Source organism: Miniopterus natalensis, chromosome 12 (assembly GCF_054644295.1).
Source record: "Miniopterus natalensis isolate mMinNat1 chromosome 12, mMinNat1.hap1, whole genome shotgun sequence".
NCBI lineage: Eukaryota > Metazoa > Chordata > Mammalia > Chiroptera > Miniopteridae > Miniopterus > Miniopterus natalensis.
In genome coordinates this window covers 29,160,716-29,176,965 of record NC_142092.1, presented here as the reverse complement: position 1 = coordinate 29,176,965, position 16,250 = coordinate 29,160,716, and the positions used below count along the sequence as shown (strand labels likewise).

The following is a 16,250-nucleotide window of genomic DNA, read 5'->3' as shown; positions in this document are numbered from 1 at the left end:
TTTGGGGGCAGTGCAGCGCCTCTGAGCATGCTATGCTTCCCAAAGAGAGTTGTGGGAGCAAGCACGGGCGTCCCTTCACAGAACCCTGTCTCACTGATGGAACCAGCAGGTTTAGGTCCACGTAGAAGAAGGCCTGACTCCATCCAACCGGAGCACTCAGTTCCTTGTCACCCACACTGAATGAGCTTTGCTTTGCCTCTCTGCTCTCTCCCGGGGGGGGGGGGGGGGGGGGGGGTGAACACCGGTGTTCTGTTTTCCAGCCTTCTGACAAACTAGTTGTGGTTCATTGGTTGTTTTTTATTTTGAAAACAGGAAAATGAATATGCCACACTTCAGCAAACTACTCACACCACGAGGTACTGAGGCTCTCTGTGCCTCTGTGTTCTTGTCTCTAAGATGGGGGCAACTGCACCCACATTGCCTGCCACAGGCAAACACCTGTTAAGTCCCAGCAGCTATCACCACTGTCTTCCTCCCCCTCCTCTCCCTCATCATCTTCAGCAGCAGCAGCGATGCAGCAACCCTGGCCGCTCTGCAGCTCAGGCGCTGTGGGTGCATTAACAAAGCATTTGAATGAGCAATTCTACAACCTTCAACCTGGATTACCCTCCCTCCAGCCAAATCCCACCCTTTCTTCCTAGTCCCAACTCAAGTTCCACCTCTTTCATGAAGCTTATCCCCAAAGTTGTCCTTTCCCCCATAGAAAGGGGCCTCAGTAGTGAATTTTGTATTTCCCTCTGCATTTTTCTCATGACTTCTATTCACCTTGCTTTGTTGGAAAACCAATCAAGGTGTTTAGAGTAGGAATAAAAGAAGAGACTAGAGTAGATCTATGAACCAGTAATCCAAGAGAAAGTCAATATGCTAAAGACTTGATCAGAAATGCTGGAATTTTATTTTTTATTTTTTTGGCCTGAGACACTCTTAAAATCAGCTATGTTTCGACTAAAAAAGTGTGAAAGGTAAGTTCTAAATGCCACACATGGCTTACTACTGGGCTACTATTAAATTAAGGGGAATTATTAGTGCCACCTGTTGGTGAGAAAGTGTTATGAAAAGTAAGTGCTTATTTTCATAATCCAGATTAAGAGACCATCAGAAAACTACTCCGTGTGGAGGGGCAGCTGGGAAAGTGGATTTCGGACATCTCTTTAAAATGAAGCAGCTAGTGGCCTGGACCTGCAAAGTCAGCCACAAGGAGGGGGGCTCCAGTGGGTGGGGAGGCTCAGACCCACAGAAATGCCAAGTGAGCATAAGATTAAACTGTTTTAGAAAAACAAGGCCCTCCAGTCATGACATTTACTCAGGCTGGTGAAACGACTGCTACATGTGATACTGATTAACACAGAATGAGCGAAAACTAACAGACAGCTTCTTCCAAAACCCAGACTCATTCTACAAAGAATCCAGAGAAATCCAATCAACTAGAAACTAGAATACGTATAACAAATACAGTAACTCCCAAGGTGAAAATTAATTGGAGTTGATGGGATTCAATAGTTTTGTGATGATTTAAACCTAGATCCTATTAGTAACAGTGTGTCATCATAAGTGTGGAAATTCAGGGAAGCTACTCAATGTGAACTTAGCAGAGAGAGAGAGAGAGAGAGCTCACGCAACAACAGTGGCAGAATTTGAAGATTTCGTGATAGGACTGGGGTTATAGTTTACCTCTTTTACCAAGATTTGAACAAGAGTTTAAGGACACATTAAACGTCAAAGATTTTTATCATTTTACCTTACCCTTGCTAAATACCTAGGCAAAAAGGTTGAGATTTAGAAATCCTGCAATTTAGTTCTAAGGGTTAAATTTTTAGATTTTTGGAACAAATTTTTATTGGACCATCACACAAGCTCAACCCCAAGGGACACTTGGAACCTTCTGCTAGATTTTTTTTAAATGATTATCTTTATTGATTTCAGAGAGAGGAAAGGAGAGGGAGAGATAGAAATATCAATGATGAGAGAGAGTCATTGATCGGCTGCCTCCTGCACACCCATGTCTGGAGATTGAGCCCGAAACCCAGGCATGAGCCCTGACTGGGAATCAAACTGTGATCTCCCGGATGTTGGGTTGATGCTCAACCACTGAGCCACACCCGGCCTGCCTCTGATAGATTTTAGAAATAAGACTGCATATGATATGTCTGTCTGCGAAGAGGAGGGAACATAGGCTGCTCTTCTAGATGATTTTGCAGAATATGCATGGCCAGGAGTCACAGGTGGGAAGTGTAGCATTTTTTAAGTATAGAACTTCAGGTGGATTAAGATTATAAATTGAATTGCAACCTATAAAGAAGGCATTTTGGTCAGTTACTGTGTACACTTGTCACTGATGTACACACAGCAAGAAGACATCCTTGACCGGTCATGAGATAACCTCGTTATCCTGCTTAAGGAATATGGTGGCTGACTTTATAGACACCATAAGAAATATCTCCAAAGTTGGCAGCATTGGAATATTTGGAGACAGATTAATGTAGCTGCTATTTTTAATGAAAAAGTAATAGAAACCATTTTGCCAGACTGTAGAATATGCTATAATTCATGATTTAAGGTGAGTCCCAGCAATCACCAAACAACTGCTGAACTTTTTCATTGTACTGAGAAAACATTATTTGTCTTCTCAAATAGAATGTTGTATTCATACACGTCAAAGGGTGTTAAAAATGTGCCCTAGAGAAAATGATCATGTTATAGATCCTAACGTTTTTAAATTTGGTGCCAAAGATTTATACATTTAAAAAAAGTATCAACTATCTAGGCTTGCCAAATCTATTCTTGGTTTAATTTTCTCTAGATATTTGACTGAAGATTATTTTATAGTTTTTAACACACTGTTATAGTGTGCACACTGATGGCCACAGTGTGTGATTTCAGAGACTTTTTTTAAACTGCTTACAGGTCAGTGAGCCAGTTTTATTTCTAGTAATATTTATACATCCTAAGAAGTTTCTTATAACATGTTTTTTAAAAAATAGTTTATACATTTAAAAAGACATTTTTTGTGAAAAATTGTTTTTATAAGTAAAAATTATAAATTTAAATATGAAGTAAATTGTTTTGTCCAACCATCTATGATATCTATAACATCTGGCTTCTATCCCATTGGACAAAAATTGTAACTTTGGATGCTAAAAAATACATTATACAATAAAACCAAGATTTTTGTAGATATAAGCAAGATTATTCTAAAATTCATATGTAAAGACAAAATAACTGAAATAGCTACATTCTGAAAAAGATGAAAGTAGGAGGAATTGGTCTATCCAATGCCAAAACTTACTATACAACTACAGTAATCAAAATTGTGTTATTAATGGAGGGATACATGTAGGTCAATGAAATAAAATATAGACACCTGAAATAGATTCACATAAATAAATTCAACCGATTTTTGACAAAATTGCAAAAGAAATTCAATGAAGGAAAGAATTTTTTCAACAGACAGTGCTGGAGCAATTAGACAACTATGTCAACCTAAGTTTCACGCCTCATACGAAAATCATCTCAAAATAGATAATGGATTTAAATGTGAAATATAAAAATTTTAGGGATAAACAGAAAAAAATCTTTGGAATCTAGGGCTAGGCAAAGAGTTCTTATACTTGAAATCAAAAGCACAATTCATCAAAGAAAAAATTGATAAGCTGAACTTCATTAAAATTAAATATTTTTGCTCTGCAAAAGACCTTATTAAAAGTATGAAAAGACAAGCTCAGATTGGGAGAAAATCTCTGCAAACCATGTATTCAACAACACAGACAGCCAAATTAGAAAATGGGGCTGTGATGACCAAACGGGAACGTGCTTAGAGATACAGAGGATGGATCACATTAGGATATTGGAGATTTGCTGGGTTTTCATCGTTGCCGTTTTTGTGGGTGTGTAGGTGGGAATGCACAGCCTTTCATTCCCTAACTATTTGAGGGAATTTCCCCTTTGGTATGAGTTTGGGAGAAAGGCAGGGTCCTAAATTCCCCTATGGAACAGAAATGGACAAGACAGTCCCCATCACCACCTGTTAACAAGGTGCTGGACATGTGACCCAGTCTCAGCCCGTAGGAAACGTCAGCCTGAAACTTCAGGAATCTGGAGACAGCGACCCAAGGAATGGACAGTCTCAAATTTTCCACAGAGGTGGCAGGTGCTCTTCTGGAGTGACCCTGATTGGTCCTCTGCTGCCAGCCTCCCTTGGGTCTTGTTCATTTCTGAAGCCCTGTCCTCCAGCTTTTCCACCTACCCTGCGAAGCGCCCAATGTCTTCCCTTTCTGCATAAGTTAGCCCAAGCTATTATTTTCTGCTTTTTGCAACCAGGAATCCTTATCTGGACTTATTAAATCTCTCCTACTGCACAGTGTCTTAAAGTTGCTCATTCCTAGGCAGGCCTAACAAAGAGATGGATGCTGTGCCATCCAGGATTTCTCCTGCCTCTAACAGGAAAGGCTTCCTTGATTTGCTGGCCCTTTTCAAGCAGTTGGGCCCCAAGCAAATCACTCCTCTGGATCTTAGTTGCCTCATCTGTCACAGGGGATATGCCACCTAATTCACAGGTGGATTTAATTATTTTATAATAAAGTAATACATTTAAGTGATTTTATTTTTTTTTAAATATGTTTTTATTGATTTCAGAGAGACGAAGGGAGAGGGAGAAAGAGGTAGAAACATCAATGATGAGAGAGAGTCATTGACCGGCTGCCTTCTGCATGCCCCCCACTGGCAACCCGGCCATGGGTCCTGCCCGGGAATCCAACCATGATTTCCCGGTTCATAGGTTGATGGTCAACCACTGAGCCACACTGGCTGCGCCATTTAAGTGATTTAAAAATTTGCATCAGTGCCAAAGCAACCCCTCCCAAACTGGCTTCATCCAGATCCTTCTTTACTTTAAAAATACCACCATCAAGTGATCAGAAACAAAAATGATCCATGTGAAACCTTAGCTAAAAAACAGACATTATGGTAAAACTGATAGAAGCAAAATGATGAAAATAGCCACTGTATTGAAATGACCCACAACAGTTCACGGCAACTTCAAAAGACCATTCCCATGAAAATTAAGTAAAGATTGGTGCCCCATTCCTATCTTACAGGCCCAGTTAACAGGGTGACTGAAAATTTACCAGTACACATACCCTGGAAGCAATAGGATTTTAATCCAACTGCTGCATACCTTAAGAACCCCAAACGCTACCTGGGTCTCTGCTTCTATAAGCCTAAAATAAAACCCCCTCAACATGTCATTCTGGAATGTTCTTATCAATCTGTATCTAATTTGACGGAAGTTAAATTCTACATTTAACCTTTGAATTCTGGTCAAGAAACATCTGGATAAATCCAGTGACTCTAACCTTGCTGGTACCTGAAGACTACCTTAAAGTGGTTCTCAAACTGGAGAGCCCCAAACAATAGCATCAGCATCACCTGGGAACTTGTTAGAAATGCAAACTCTTGGCTCCAGCCCAGTCACGTTAAATCAGAAATTCTAGGGATGCAGGCGAGTGTGAGAACCACTGCTTTAGAGCCTTACAAATGGCAAATATCGAATTATACTTTTGAGAGTTAAGGAAATTGGGGGAAGCAAAACCCTTCTGTCCATTGCTTTATATTTCCCCCCAAATGGCTCTTCATTCTTCACCCTTCTTTCTCTTCTTCCTGGTACTCTGAGTGTTTCTTTGAAATATCAGTTCCTAATTAGAGGTCTGGGCTGGCCCTGTAACTTGCTTGAACAGAGAGAATGCTCTGGAAGTGAGGCTGAGTAACTTGAGAGGCTAAACATTAAGAGGTCTGCAGCTTCCACATGCTTCCATCTTGGGGCACCCTGCTTTGAATCCTGACATCAGTCCACGAGGCAGTTCAGGCAACCACATGGAGAGGTCCACACAGAGAAGAACCAAGACCCAGGTCAATGTCCTCAACTAACTTCTCCCAGCCAACGGCGCATCACTAACTTCTCAGCACTGTGAACGAGGCCACTTTGGACCTTCTAGTCATCCACCCCAGTGGAGTGGAACTGTCCACTCAACTCTCAGAATGATATGAAATATTTATTGCTTCAAACCTCTAAGCTTTAGGATGGGCGTTACACCCCAAGCAACAACTGAAACAGCAAGAGAAGAAATCCCCTCACCTGTTAGGCTGTAAACAGATTCGGTCATAGCCCGTGAGCTCACACAAATCCTTCTCAAGCTCTCTGAAAAGCTGCTGGTACCCTTGAGCTTGGTCCAAAGGCACAAAGGGGTGGATGTTTGCAAATCCACTCCATGTGATTGGCTGAAGAGCAAGAAAGGAGAAAACATATGTACATACACATATCGTAACAGAGGTAACAATATTAATGATGATCATGATGACGATGGTGATGGTGATGATGAAAGCATTTTCTGACACAGAGTGCTTACTATGAGCTACGCACTGCTCTCAGCACTTTAAATATATTCCTTCATCTAACTCTCACTGCAATCTTACAAGGTAAGTTCTATTACTGTCTTCAACTTACAGGTGGGTTGCAGAGTCCCAGAAAGGGAACTTGTGCAAAAATATAATTTCTTTCTATCTTTTTAGGGACAAAAAGACCAGAAAATATATTTATATCCATGAAACCCAATAAGTTGTTTCAAGTACAGTTTATTCAAATTCTTACATAGCACATAGATTATTGTTTCTTCATTAAGCAGAACAAAACAATAGAAAAGCAAATGGGGGAAATCTTCCTGCCACAATATAAAATGATTTCCTTTGCCTGATGTGATTTGTTACATCAGAATTACCCTGTGAAATAAAAGGAACAAGATAACTTTGCTAAAATGGATCATGGTCTAGAAGAGATATTTACCAACTACCATAGCAGGTTACACAAATCTTCTGCTGACACAAGAAATAAATTAAAACCTCAAATATCTACCTTTCTGGCACTATGCATGGATTTCTAGAAAGAAGGCTTAAGGTTCTGAGGGTAACAACCACAAATTGATTTTTTTAAAAAAAGCTTTTAATGTTGCAGGTTTAACAAAAGAGAGCAAGAGGGTAGGAAGGTATAAATACTATATGTTTAATTATTTTAATATTTCAAAATAATTTCACTCATACATTTAAATGATCAGGTTGTGGTAAAATTAGAGTTTCTGCCAATATTGTTGAATAGCAAGGCTAAGGATTATTAAAGTAGTTATTAACTCACAGCCCCAGGAGCAGTTTTCTCTAGTTACGTACAAACCAGAACAAGTTCCTTCTTAGTAGAAGTGACCTACTTACTTCGAGTTCAGATGCACTGTTAAGCTTCATGGTACAGGACCCCTTTAAGAAACACAGCCAAATATATCATATTAGTGATTTCCTATGGTCCATATGATCAGCCCTTCAATCTCCCCATGTGGCGACCCTTCATCCCTCTTGCAGCATATTAGATGTGACCCAAGAGGTGAGATCAAGGTGGGGTTGGAAGGGGGAATAAAAGTAATAATTACCAGGGGAATCATGCTGTGAACAAGGGAAATGTCTTTGTTTTCCAATTTCTTCATATATCGAACAATATTTGTCTCTGAGTGATAGCTGTGAACACAAAACACATGATTTGGGCCAATATAGTTAGGTGAGAGTCCATACATATTCTCCTGAAAGATCAGACACACTGAGATCTACCTTCAACATACAGATCACACTGGGCATGCCGGCATGCCAACAAAGCAGCAGCGGGAAGGCCATGCATGACGGGGTATGGAGCCCCAAGAACCTCAGCGGATGGCCTGGGACAAGCAGCTGCCTGCGGTCGTGAGAGGAAGGTTGGGAAGAAGAGAATGTTGGCTTCCTGGGTATGCTCTTCAGCCTGGCAACGATGCATCTAAACTCCCCTCCTCCTGGTGAGCAGAATTAGGGACAGTGCCAAGGGAGCAAGGCCAACAGGAAGTAACGTGTGCTTTGCCCAAATCAGCAATGGGAACCTTACAGCAATGATCTATTAGGGAGCCACAATAACCCGGCATGGGTGAGCCCATCACATGGGTGACCACATCACATCGAAGTCAGAAGCCACTCTCTACTGGCTCTCAAGCCACGGCACACAATGCAGAAGTCACACTAGCCACACAAACCTGTTGAACACTTGATTTGTGAGGAAGGGGCTGGTTCTCTTGAAGGTAGTGGCTAGAATACCTCTCCAATCCTCACCCATGCTTTCAGCAACCAGCTCCTGCACGGAGAAACCACAGAAACTAAAGCGTAGGCATTGTCCCTAGAACCATGTGTCAACAGCCAGGCCTCCAGTCAGCGTGTATTCTAACAGAGCATCAGAAATCCCCTAGCACCTCCCACCCGCCCATTTATCACCCACCCCCCAGGCATCGGGAATGGTGTGTCGACAGGTGTCAGGAGTTATGAATTGTGGAAATTCTCCAAAGCACTGTTTTTAAGTTCTGTTGACCTCAGCCACAGAAAATAGGAAAACTGTGCAATTTTTAGTGCAAAAAAAGTTGACATCTTCTGCATGTTCCTTGATTAATGAAGCAAATTCCAGTAAATTATTTTAAAAGGCTATAAAAAGTTGCCATGATAACACTCAGGTAAGCATTCTCGCTTGACACTGCTCTTTTATCTTTAAGAACAAGTCTAATAAAATACAAGTGCCAAGGCCATTTAATGGGGAAAAGAACAATCTCTTCAACAAAAGTGCTGATTCCCAGCCGGCGTGGCTCCATGGTTGAGCATCAACTGTGAACCAGGAGGTCATGGTTCGATTCCCGGTCAGGGCACATGCCCGGGTCTCGGGCTCCATCCCCAGCAGGGGGCGTGCAGGGGGCAGCCGATCAATGACTCTCATCATTGATGTTTCTCTCTCTCCCTCTCCCTTTCTCTCTCTGAAATCAATAAAAACATATTAAAAAAAAAAAAATGGTGCTGAGAAAACTGGGTATACACATGCAAAAGAATGAAGAAGCTGTGTCCTTATCTTACACCATATACAAAAAGTAACTGGAAATGGATTAAGGACCTAAATTTAAAAACTAAAACTATAAAACTCTTGGAAGAAAACGGGGAAATCTGCATGACCGTGGATTTGGCTATGGTTTCTTAAATACGACCAACACCAAAAGCATGAGCAACAAAAAAATAGAGTCATTAAAATGAAAAACTTTTGCACATTGAAGGACACTATCAAGAGTGTTAAGAGACAACCCACAGGATGGCAGAAACTATTTGCAAATCATGTATCTATTAAGGGTTTAATATGTAGAATATATAATTAAATAGATGGCTGTTCCTCATTCTGCCCCCGGAGGGTCGTATGGCCATCTAGAGGCTTCAGTGGGCGTTTGTTCCATAAATATTCCTCAAACACGTGGAACGAATAAATGTGATTAAATTTAGGGCAGAGTTCTAGAGGGAAGATGCCTATTCAGTCCTGCTCATTAATTAAAGGTTAAAAGAGAATAATGTGATACTTCTTTGATGATTTACACTTGTTATCTGATACTGAGGTCCTCTCTCAGAGAGGACATAGTCAGCCAGGACTACAACATCCAACACTCTAGACCCTATTTCTACTTTAGTAAATGCTTCCTTTCATTAAGTCATTCATCAAATATTTATTGAGTGCCTCCTATGCAACAGGCTGTAGAGTGTTATAATTAACACCGGGCCATAGATCTAGGTAATGACTGACACCTCTCCCTTTCATTCTCATTCCACGGAATCGTAACCTTTCTCCCCACCATGTCCCTGCTATTTGTTTCAGAAACCAGCTCAGTCACATTGAAGTGCTTTTAGTTCTCAGTAATCTCTCTCCGCCTAGCCTTTGTGGCTGCTTTTCCCAGTGTCTAAAACACCTCTGGCCCCATTCTCCTCCTCAATTGTGCCATCTTAGTTTAGATAACTCCTACCCATCTTTCAAGTCTCAGCTTAGAGCAATTTCTTCCAAATCCTGGTGAGAAGCCCCTCCTCTGTGCTCAAAGAGCACCTTCGGTCATCACCCATTGTAACACGTCACCTGGATTGCAATCTCATGCTTGTTGGAATCCGTATTATACAAGATTTGAATCCTCAGGCTACAAGCTCCATGAGTGCAGGAATCATGTCTAATTCACCACTCAGGGCCTAGCACAGTACCTAGCACATATTAGGTCTTCAATAAATATTTGTTGCATGAATGATTATCATAATTGTCCCAGAATTGACATAACCAAGATGCCAATGTCATGAATTTCTGTATTAGGAACAGTTTTGATTAAATACCATTAACAATCCTTCCAACTAGCCTGCGTGCATGGTCCTGGCTAGGGCGCACAGCAGTGACCTCTATCAGCAGTCACAGTAGCCAGGGACAGTTAATGGCATAATTTTAACAGCAAGCCACCCAATGCCCAATGTCACACTGCCTACCCCCCCCCCCCCCGCCCCAAACACATATACACACTCAGGCCCACAAGAGGCAAACCCATTTTTGACACAACCTCAAATAGTCATTATGAGAGTGCATGTTTTTAATTCACTTACTGCAGATGACTCACAGCCAAAGATCCACAACAGGTCATCCAGATCTTTTTCATTGACTGTTTCATCAAGAGAAATACCAAGCTACAGGAATAAAAACAAAAGAGAAAACGTCAGCTCTAAACACCAAGATCAGTAGAGAAGCTCAAGAGAGGTCAAAGGGGAGAAGGTGCTGGACAAAACTCCCAGTGGTTCTAAAATCAGGGTGCCAGTTGGTTACCAAATTGGCCCTTAGGTGCAGGGGGCTTAGACCAGCCCCAGACTTCACAGGGTTTATAGTTCTATAAGCCACTCTGGACTCTAACACTCTGATGGTTGCAGGGTACTCCTATTGGTACTGGATATGCTCACCTTTTCCTTCCCTTAACTTGATTTATTATATCATTTGTCATAGCCTTTACCTTGAAAAGTCATGTTGTGAAGAGAGGAGTAAGAAAAGATGTGCCTAACAGTCTCATATATGAAAACACAGTCTTAAGGAAAGGAGACAATGAAATATCCTTTGAAGAGTCATAATGTTCCAAATTGGAAATGAAAATTGCTTATTAAAAAAAACAGCTTGTGCCCAAAGTTCCAGTATTGAGGGCTTTTTTTAAATAAAGAGGGAAACTTTTAATGACAAAAGTCATGAAAATTTAGAGTATTTGTTTAAAAACAACAACAGAACTGAAAGTTTGACTTACTGTGCCATCCTCAAAAAGCCGAAAATTGATTTGCCTCTGAGCAGCCCTGCCCAAAACCTCCTTCACTGAGCAGCCACACTGGATCTTCAAAGTGTCAAAGAACAAGTCATGCTGGAGTTGATGCCCTGCCCGCTTGAGACCTAGACAAGGTAGGAGATCCACCAGTTTCCAACCCAGGAACCTGCTCCTCCGCCACCGACATTTCCCAGGGAAATAAAGAGGCAAATCCTACTACAATGCAGCCTGCTCCCACCCTACCCAGTGTTTTGTTTGCTGCTTTAAAAAATAAAATGTTTACTACTATGCTATAGAAAATTATAAAATATATATAAAAAAGAAAGAAAAATCACCATCCAGAAATAACTAATGGTTACATTCTGGTATATATTCCTCTAGAAGTGTGTGTGGGGGAGAGGGGGGCGGGGAGGATCACATACATATATTTCTTTACTATTTTTTAAAAAAATTAATATATCATAAACATTTGCTTTTCTGCAAATCAGAACCCATATCATTATTTTGAATGGCTGTATGTTGATGTACCATAATTTGACTAATTGCTTATTATTGGGGGGTTAGGCTATTTCCAAGATTGCGCTATTGTCAACAGTGTTTCAATGGAAACTCCTAACTTCCCTATTAGATTATTTTCTTTGGATTCCTAGAAGTAGACTTTCTGGATCAAATTGTAGACACATTTTAAAAGCTTTTTGATACATACTAAGTGCCCTTATAAAAGTCATACCAATATCAGCATTCTTTTTCATCTTTGCCAATGTAATGGGAGAAAAACTATTTTATTGTTTCAATTTTATATTCCTTTGAGTAATAGTGAGGTTGAAATTATATATGTCCATTGACCATTTATTTGTGTACTTATTTCTTTTAAAATTACATTTAATGTCCTTTGCCCATTTTTCTCTCAAGGTGTTCTTTCTTCTTGCATATGGGATGGAGGCAGTTAGTAAGAGCTCTATGTATTAAAAACATTGCCTGCCGGTGTGGCTCAGTGCTTGAGCATCGACCCGTGCACCAAGAGGTCGCTGGTTTGATTCCCAGTCGGGGCACATGCCCGGTTGCAGGCTTGGTCCCCAGCAGGTGGAGTGCAGGAGGCAGCTGATAGTTGTTGATGTTTCTCTCTCATAAGTGTTTCTCCCTCTCTCTCTCCCTTCCTCTCTCTCTAAAAATCAATAGAAATATATTTTAAAAAATATATTAATTCAGTCTATCATAGAAGTTGAAAATCTTCCTAGTTTTTTATTTGACTTTTAATTCTGTATACAGTAACGAACATGCAGTGAGTTTTCAATTTCACTTACTCATGTTTATCAGTCTTGTTATGCCCAAGAGTTTTAAAAAAGATATCTGAGTGCTGGCCAGCATAGCTGACAGGTTTGGTTCCTGGTCAAGGGCATGTACCTGGGTTTCGGGTTCGCTCCCCGCCCCTGGTTGGAGTGGGTGCAGGGGGCAACCAGTCGCTGTGTCTCTCTCACATTGTTTCTCTCCCTCTCCCCCGCTTCCTCCCTTCCACTCTCTCTGAAAAGCAATGGAAAAAATATCATCAGGAGAGGATTAACAACAACAAAATATATCTGACTCACCTTCAGACAAAATCAAAGTGGCATTATGCACCCTCCTAGCAATATGCTCCAGCCCGCGGGAACCGTGGTAGATTGCAAACATAGCAGCCATATTTGCCAAGAGAGCCTAAAATGACAAAGAGCTTTTAAAGAATCGTGTTCAGCAATGTGATGGAAGACAATTAGTAAAAAGGGCTATTATTTTGACTTGAGATACCAAAATTGAAAACAGGGACAAAGCAAAATGATCAGATTTCCTGCATTCTTTATGATAGTTGGGGACCATTTATAACAGGCCTGAACAGCTGAGGGGGAAACACAGCATTCAAGATACTGTGGACTCACTGTACTAAACCTTCTAAGGTGACCATTATAAAAGGGTGCCATTCATGCAATACAGTCATGTTACCCCTAAAGGGGAGGATCAGGCTGTCATCAGACATCCAGACACAAAATTTAAGGTCTTTATGGCTCTGCTGTTGGAAGACAGCGGAGCCATAAAGACCTCAGTGGGGAAAAGTGAGATCCAAAAATTTTATACTCAAACAGTTCTTCAAGGATAAAAACAACAAAAGTTTTCAAAAACAGAAGAAATCAGGCAATACAATTCTCCTGAGGCCTTCAATAAATCAGGAGGAGGTGAATTTCAATAACAAAGAGATAAATGGAGAATCTGTGGCAAAGATGACAATGCAGCTGCTACAAGAAGTCTGGAGTCGAAGACACAGAGTGTTCAAGAAACAACTCAACAGACACCTGTCATCTTTTCACAAGAGAGAGCAATTTCCATCTTACAAAGAGAATGACACTAGAGGTACAAGCAATTGTTTAATAAAACCAATCTTGAAAAGGAAACACATGAGCCTGGCGGGTGTGGCTCAGCAATTGAGAGTTGACCTAGGATCCAGGCGGTCGGGGTTCGATTCCCAGTCAGGGCACATGCCCGGGTTGTGGGCTCCATCAATGACTCTCTCATCATTGATGTTTCTATCTCTCTCTCTGCCTCTCCTTTCCTCTCTCTGAAACCAATAAAGATATATTTTTTAAAAAAAGAAAGAAAGAAAGAAAGAAAGAAAGAAAGAAAGAAAGAAAGAAAGAAAGAAAGAAAGAAAGAAAGAAAGAAAGAAAGAAAGAAAGAAAGAAAGAAGAAAGGAAGAAAGGAAGAAAGGAAGAAAGGAAGAAAGGAAGAAAGGAAGAAAGGAAGAAAGGAAAGGAAACACATGAAAGGAAATAAACACCAGAGTTATAAGACCTGAAGAATGAGAAGGTGAAACTCAGAGAAGAGCATGGCTATCTCCAGGGTAGACATCACTTTAATAATTGCTGAAAAAGATAGAGACCTTTTATAATCAAGTTTAATAATGAAGTATCAACTATACATAAACTGGAAGAAATAAAAAGAACATAACTTGTTCATTAGAGACAGCCCGGGTTCACTTGGAAAATTAGAAAACCCTAATGCACTTATGGTCAGATGGGAAGCTTCTGGAAGAACAAGAGCAGAAAGGGTAAGACAGGAGCAGTCAGCTGCAGAGGAAGGGATAATATGTGAGCAGAGAATTCAACAAATGGAGTGTAAACTACAGAAAGTAAAGGCATCCTGTAAAAATCCATTAGATGTCAACAGAGGAAAAGCCTGTGACAACTGGCTCCTTCCTGTGATACTAGAAGAGCTCTTTACCTGAAAAGCAGCCACCTTCCTGAGGCTAAAAAATAATACAAGAAAACCAATTGAAGAGATAGCTCCAAAGGCCAGGGGCTTTAGAATGAACTATAAGAAGACCTTATCATTACTGCCTCCCTGGAGAGGCTTTCTAAACCCTGGTGGTGCTTTGAGCCAATGCCCTGAGAGGGAAGAGCACTGAACTGCCCATTGAGGTATCTGTGAGATCTCTCTCCTTCTCTGACCCTAAATGAAAGGGACAGACCCAGAATAGGTCATATGCTCTCCATCTGATCCTAGGAGTTGCTTGGATATCAGAAAATACTGCTCCCCTTGATCTGAGCCCTTGGGCAGCTTCCTGGTAACTCCTCTTATTCCATCAAGACAAGAATGCTACAGACCCTGAATTGTGAAGTGTGTGCATACACAGAGCACCAGTAAAATACTCTGTATTTTGGTTCTGACAAGACCACAAGGCTTTTCTACCAACAGGATCATAACAATTCTGGTGTGCTCACTGCTCAGTAGGTGGTGCATAAATTAATGAACAACTAAGTGAATGGATGAGTAACTCGTTTCTGTAGACTGCAGGGCATTCATGGGGCAGGGCAGGTATGTGACCTACCTGAGCTGTGCAGATGTTGCTGGTAGCCTTGTCTCTCCGGATGTGTTGCTCCCTGGTTTGAAGAGCAAGACGATACACTTCTTTCCCAGTGGCATCTCTGGGCCAAGAATAAAACATCCAGTTAGCACAGGTAATCACAACACCAGCAATTGTCATAAATGGACCTGCTTTTTTCCTTCCCAGCTTGAAGTGAATTTAGCAAATGAACTTGGGTACAAGGCCATAAAGAAACAATTTCCAAATTATCCTTTTCTAAATAGGATTATTAATTTTTAGTTTGTACTGTGGGGATTTGAGGCACCGAGATGTAGACAATAAGGCTAGGAACACTGAAAGGAAAATTTCCAGGAATTACTCAGCCAAATATAATGCTGGTGACTGAGGAGTAACTATCACTCTGAGCTTCTTGGCAGACTCAGGAAAAAGTGAAACATCTGACAAAGGAAACAGCATCGCTGTACTAGAAATCTGAAGTGACTATAAATTAAAATGCTATTAATCAACTTACCACTTGTCTCTAATAAACATTTTCCCTTCCAAATACAATTAAAAATTTGGATAAAGGCAAATATTTAGCAATCTTATCCTTTATTTATTTATTTTTATTTTATTTTTTTAATATATCTTTATTGATTTCAGAGAGAGGAAAGGAGAGGGAGAGAGAGAGAGACAGAAACATCAATGATAGAGTCATTGATCAAGCTCACAACCGGGCATGTGCCCTGACTGGGAATCGAACCCTGATGGCCTGGATCCCAGGTCGACGTTCAACCGCTGAGCCACGCCCGGCCGGGCAATCTTATCCTTTATTTAAAGCTTTGGGGTCCATTTTCCAGAAAGGTAAGAAGTTCAATATAAAAATATGCAGACAGCCCGGGCCAGGTAGCTCAGGCAGTTAAGAGCATTGTCCCTGATATGCCAAGGTTGCAGGTTCACTCTCAGGTCAGGGCACATACAAGAATCAACTAATGAATGCGTAAATAAGTGGAACGTAAAAATCAGCAGATGATAATTAATACATTTTTTTAATTAAAAAACCCTGTGCCTCATCTTATCTGGTGAAGAGACATCACTGAAAAAACACACCTAATGTGCCTTGGCCTGTGTGCCTCAGTTGGTGGAGCATCGTCCCATCCACCAGGAGTCGTCCATTTAATTCCCGGTCAGGTCACATGCCCGGGTTGCAGGTTTGATCCCCAGTAGAGGGTTTGCAG

The 16,250-nt window shown here is 40.9% G+C and overlaps 1 protein-coding gene and 1 pseudogene across 1 annotated transcript in view; one reads left to right on the top strand and one right to left on the bottom strand.

Annotated features, from left to right (window-relative positions):
* The window catches only part of GLDC (glycine decarboxylase), a 71,282-nt gene that overhangs the window by 27,631 nt on the left and 27,401 nt on the right, over positions 1-16,250 (bottom strand). Inside the window, exons 8-15 of the mRNA XM_087822540.1 lie at positions 15,037-15,133; positions 12,770-12,875; positions 11,169-11,308; positions 10,489-10,569; positions 8,091-8,188; positions 7,467-7,551; positions 7,255-7,296; positions 6,131-6,273 (exon numbers count right to left, since the gene is read on the bottom strand). Of these exons, the coding sequence (XP_087678666.1) occupies positions 6,131-6,273; positions 7,255-7,296; positions 7,467-7,551; positions 8,091-8,188; positions 10,489-10,569; positions 11,169-11,308; positions 12,770-12,875; positions 15,037-15,133 (792 nt within the window). The remainder of the gene's footprint in view (positions 1-6,130; positions 6,274-7,254; positions 7,297-7,466; positions 7,552-8,090; positions 8,189-10,488; positions 10,570-11,168; positions 11,309-12,769; positions 12,876-15,036; positions 15,134-16,250) is intronic.
* Positions 1,293-1,900, top strand: LOC148091807 (DCN1-like protein 2 pseudogene; annotated as a pseudogene).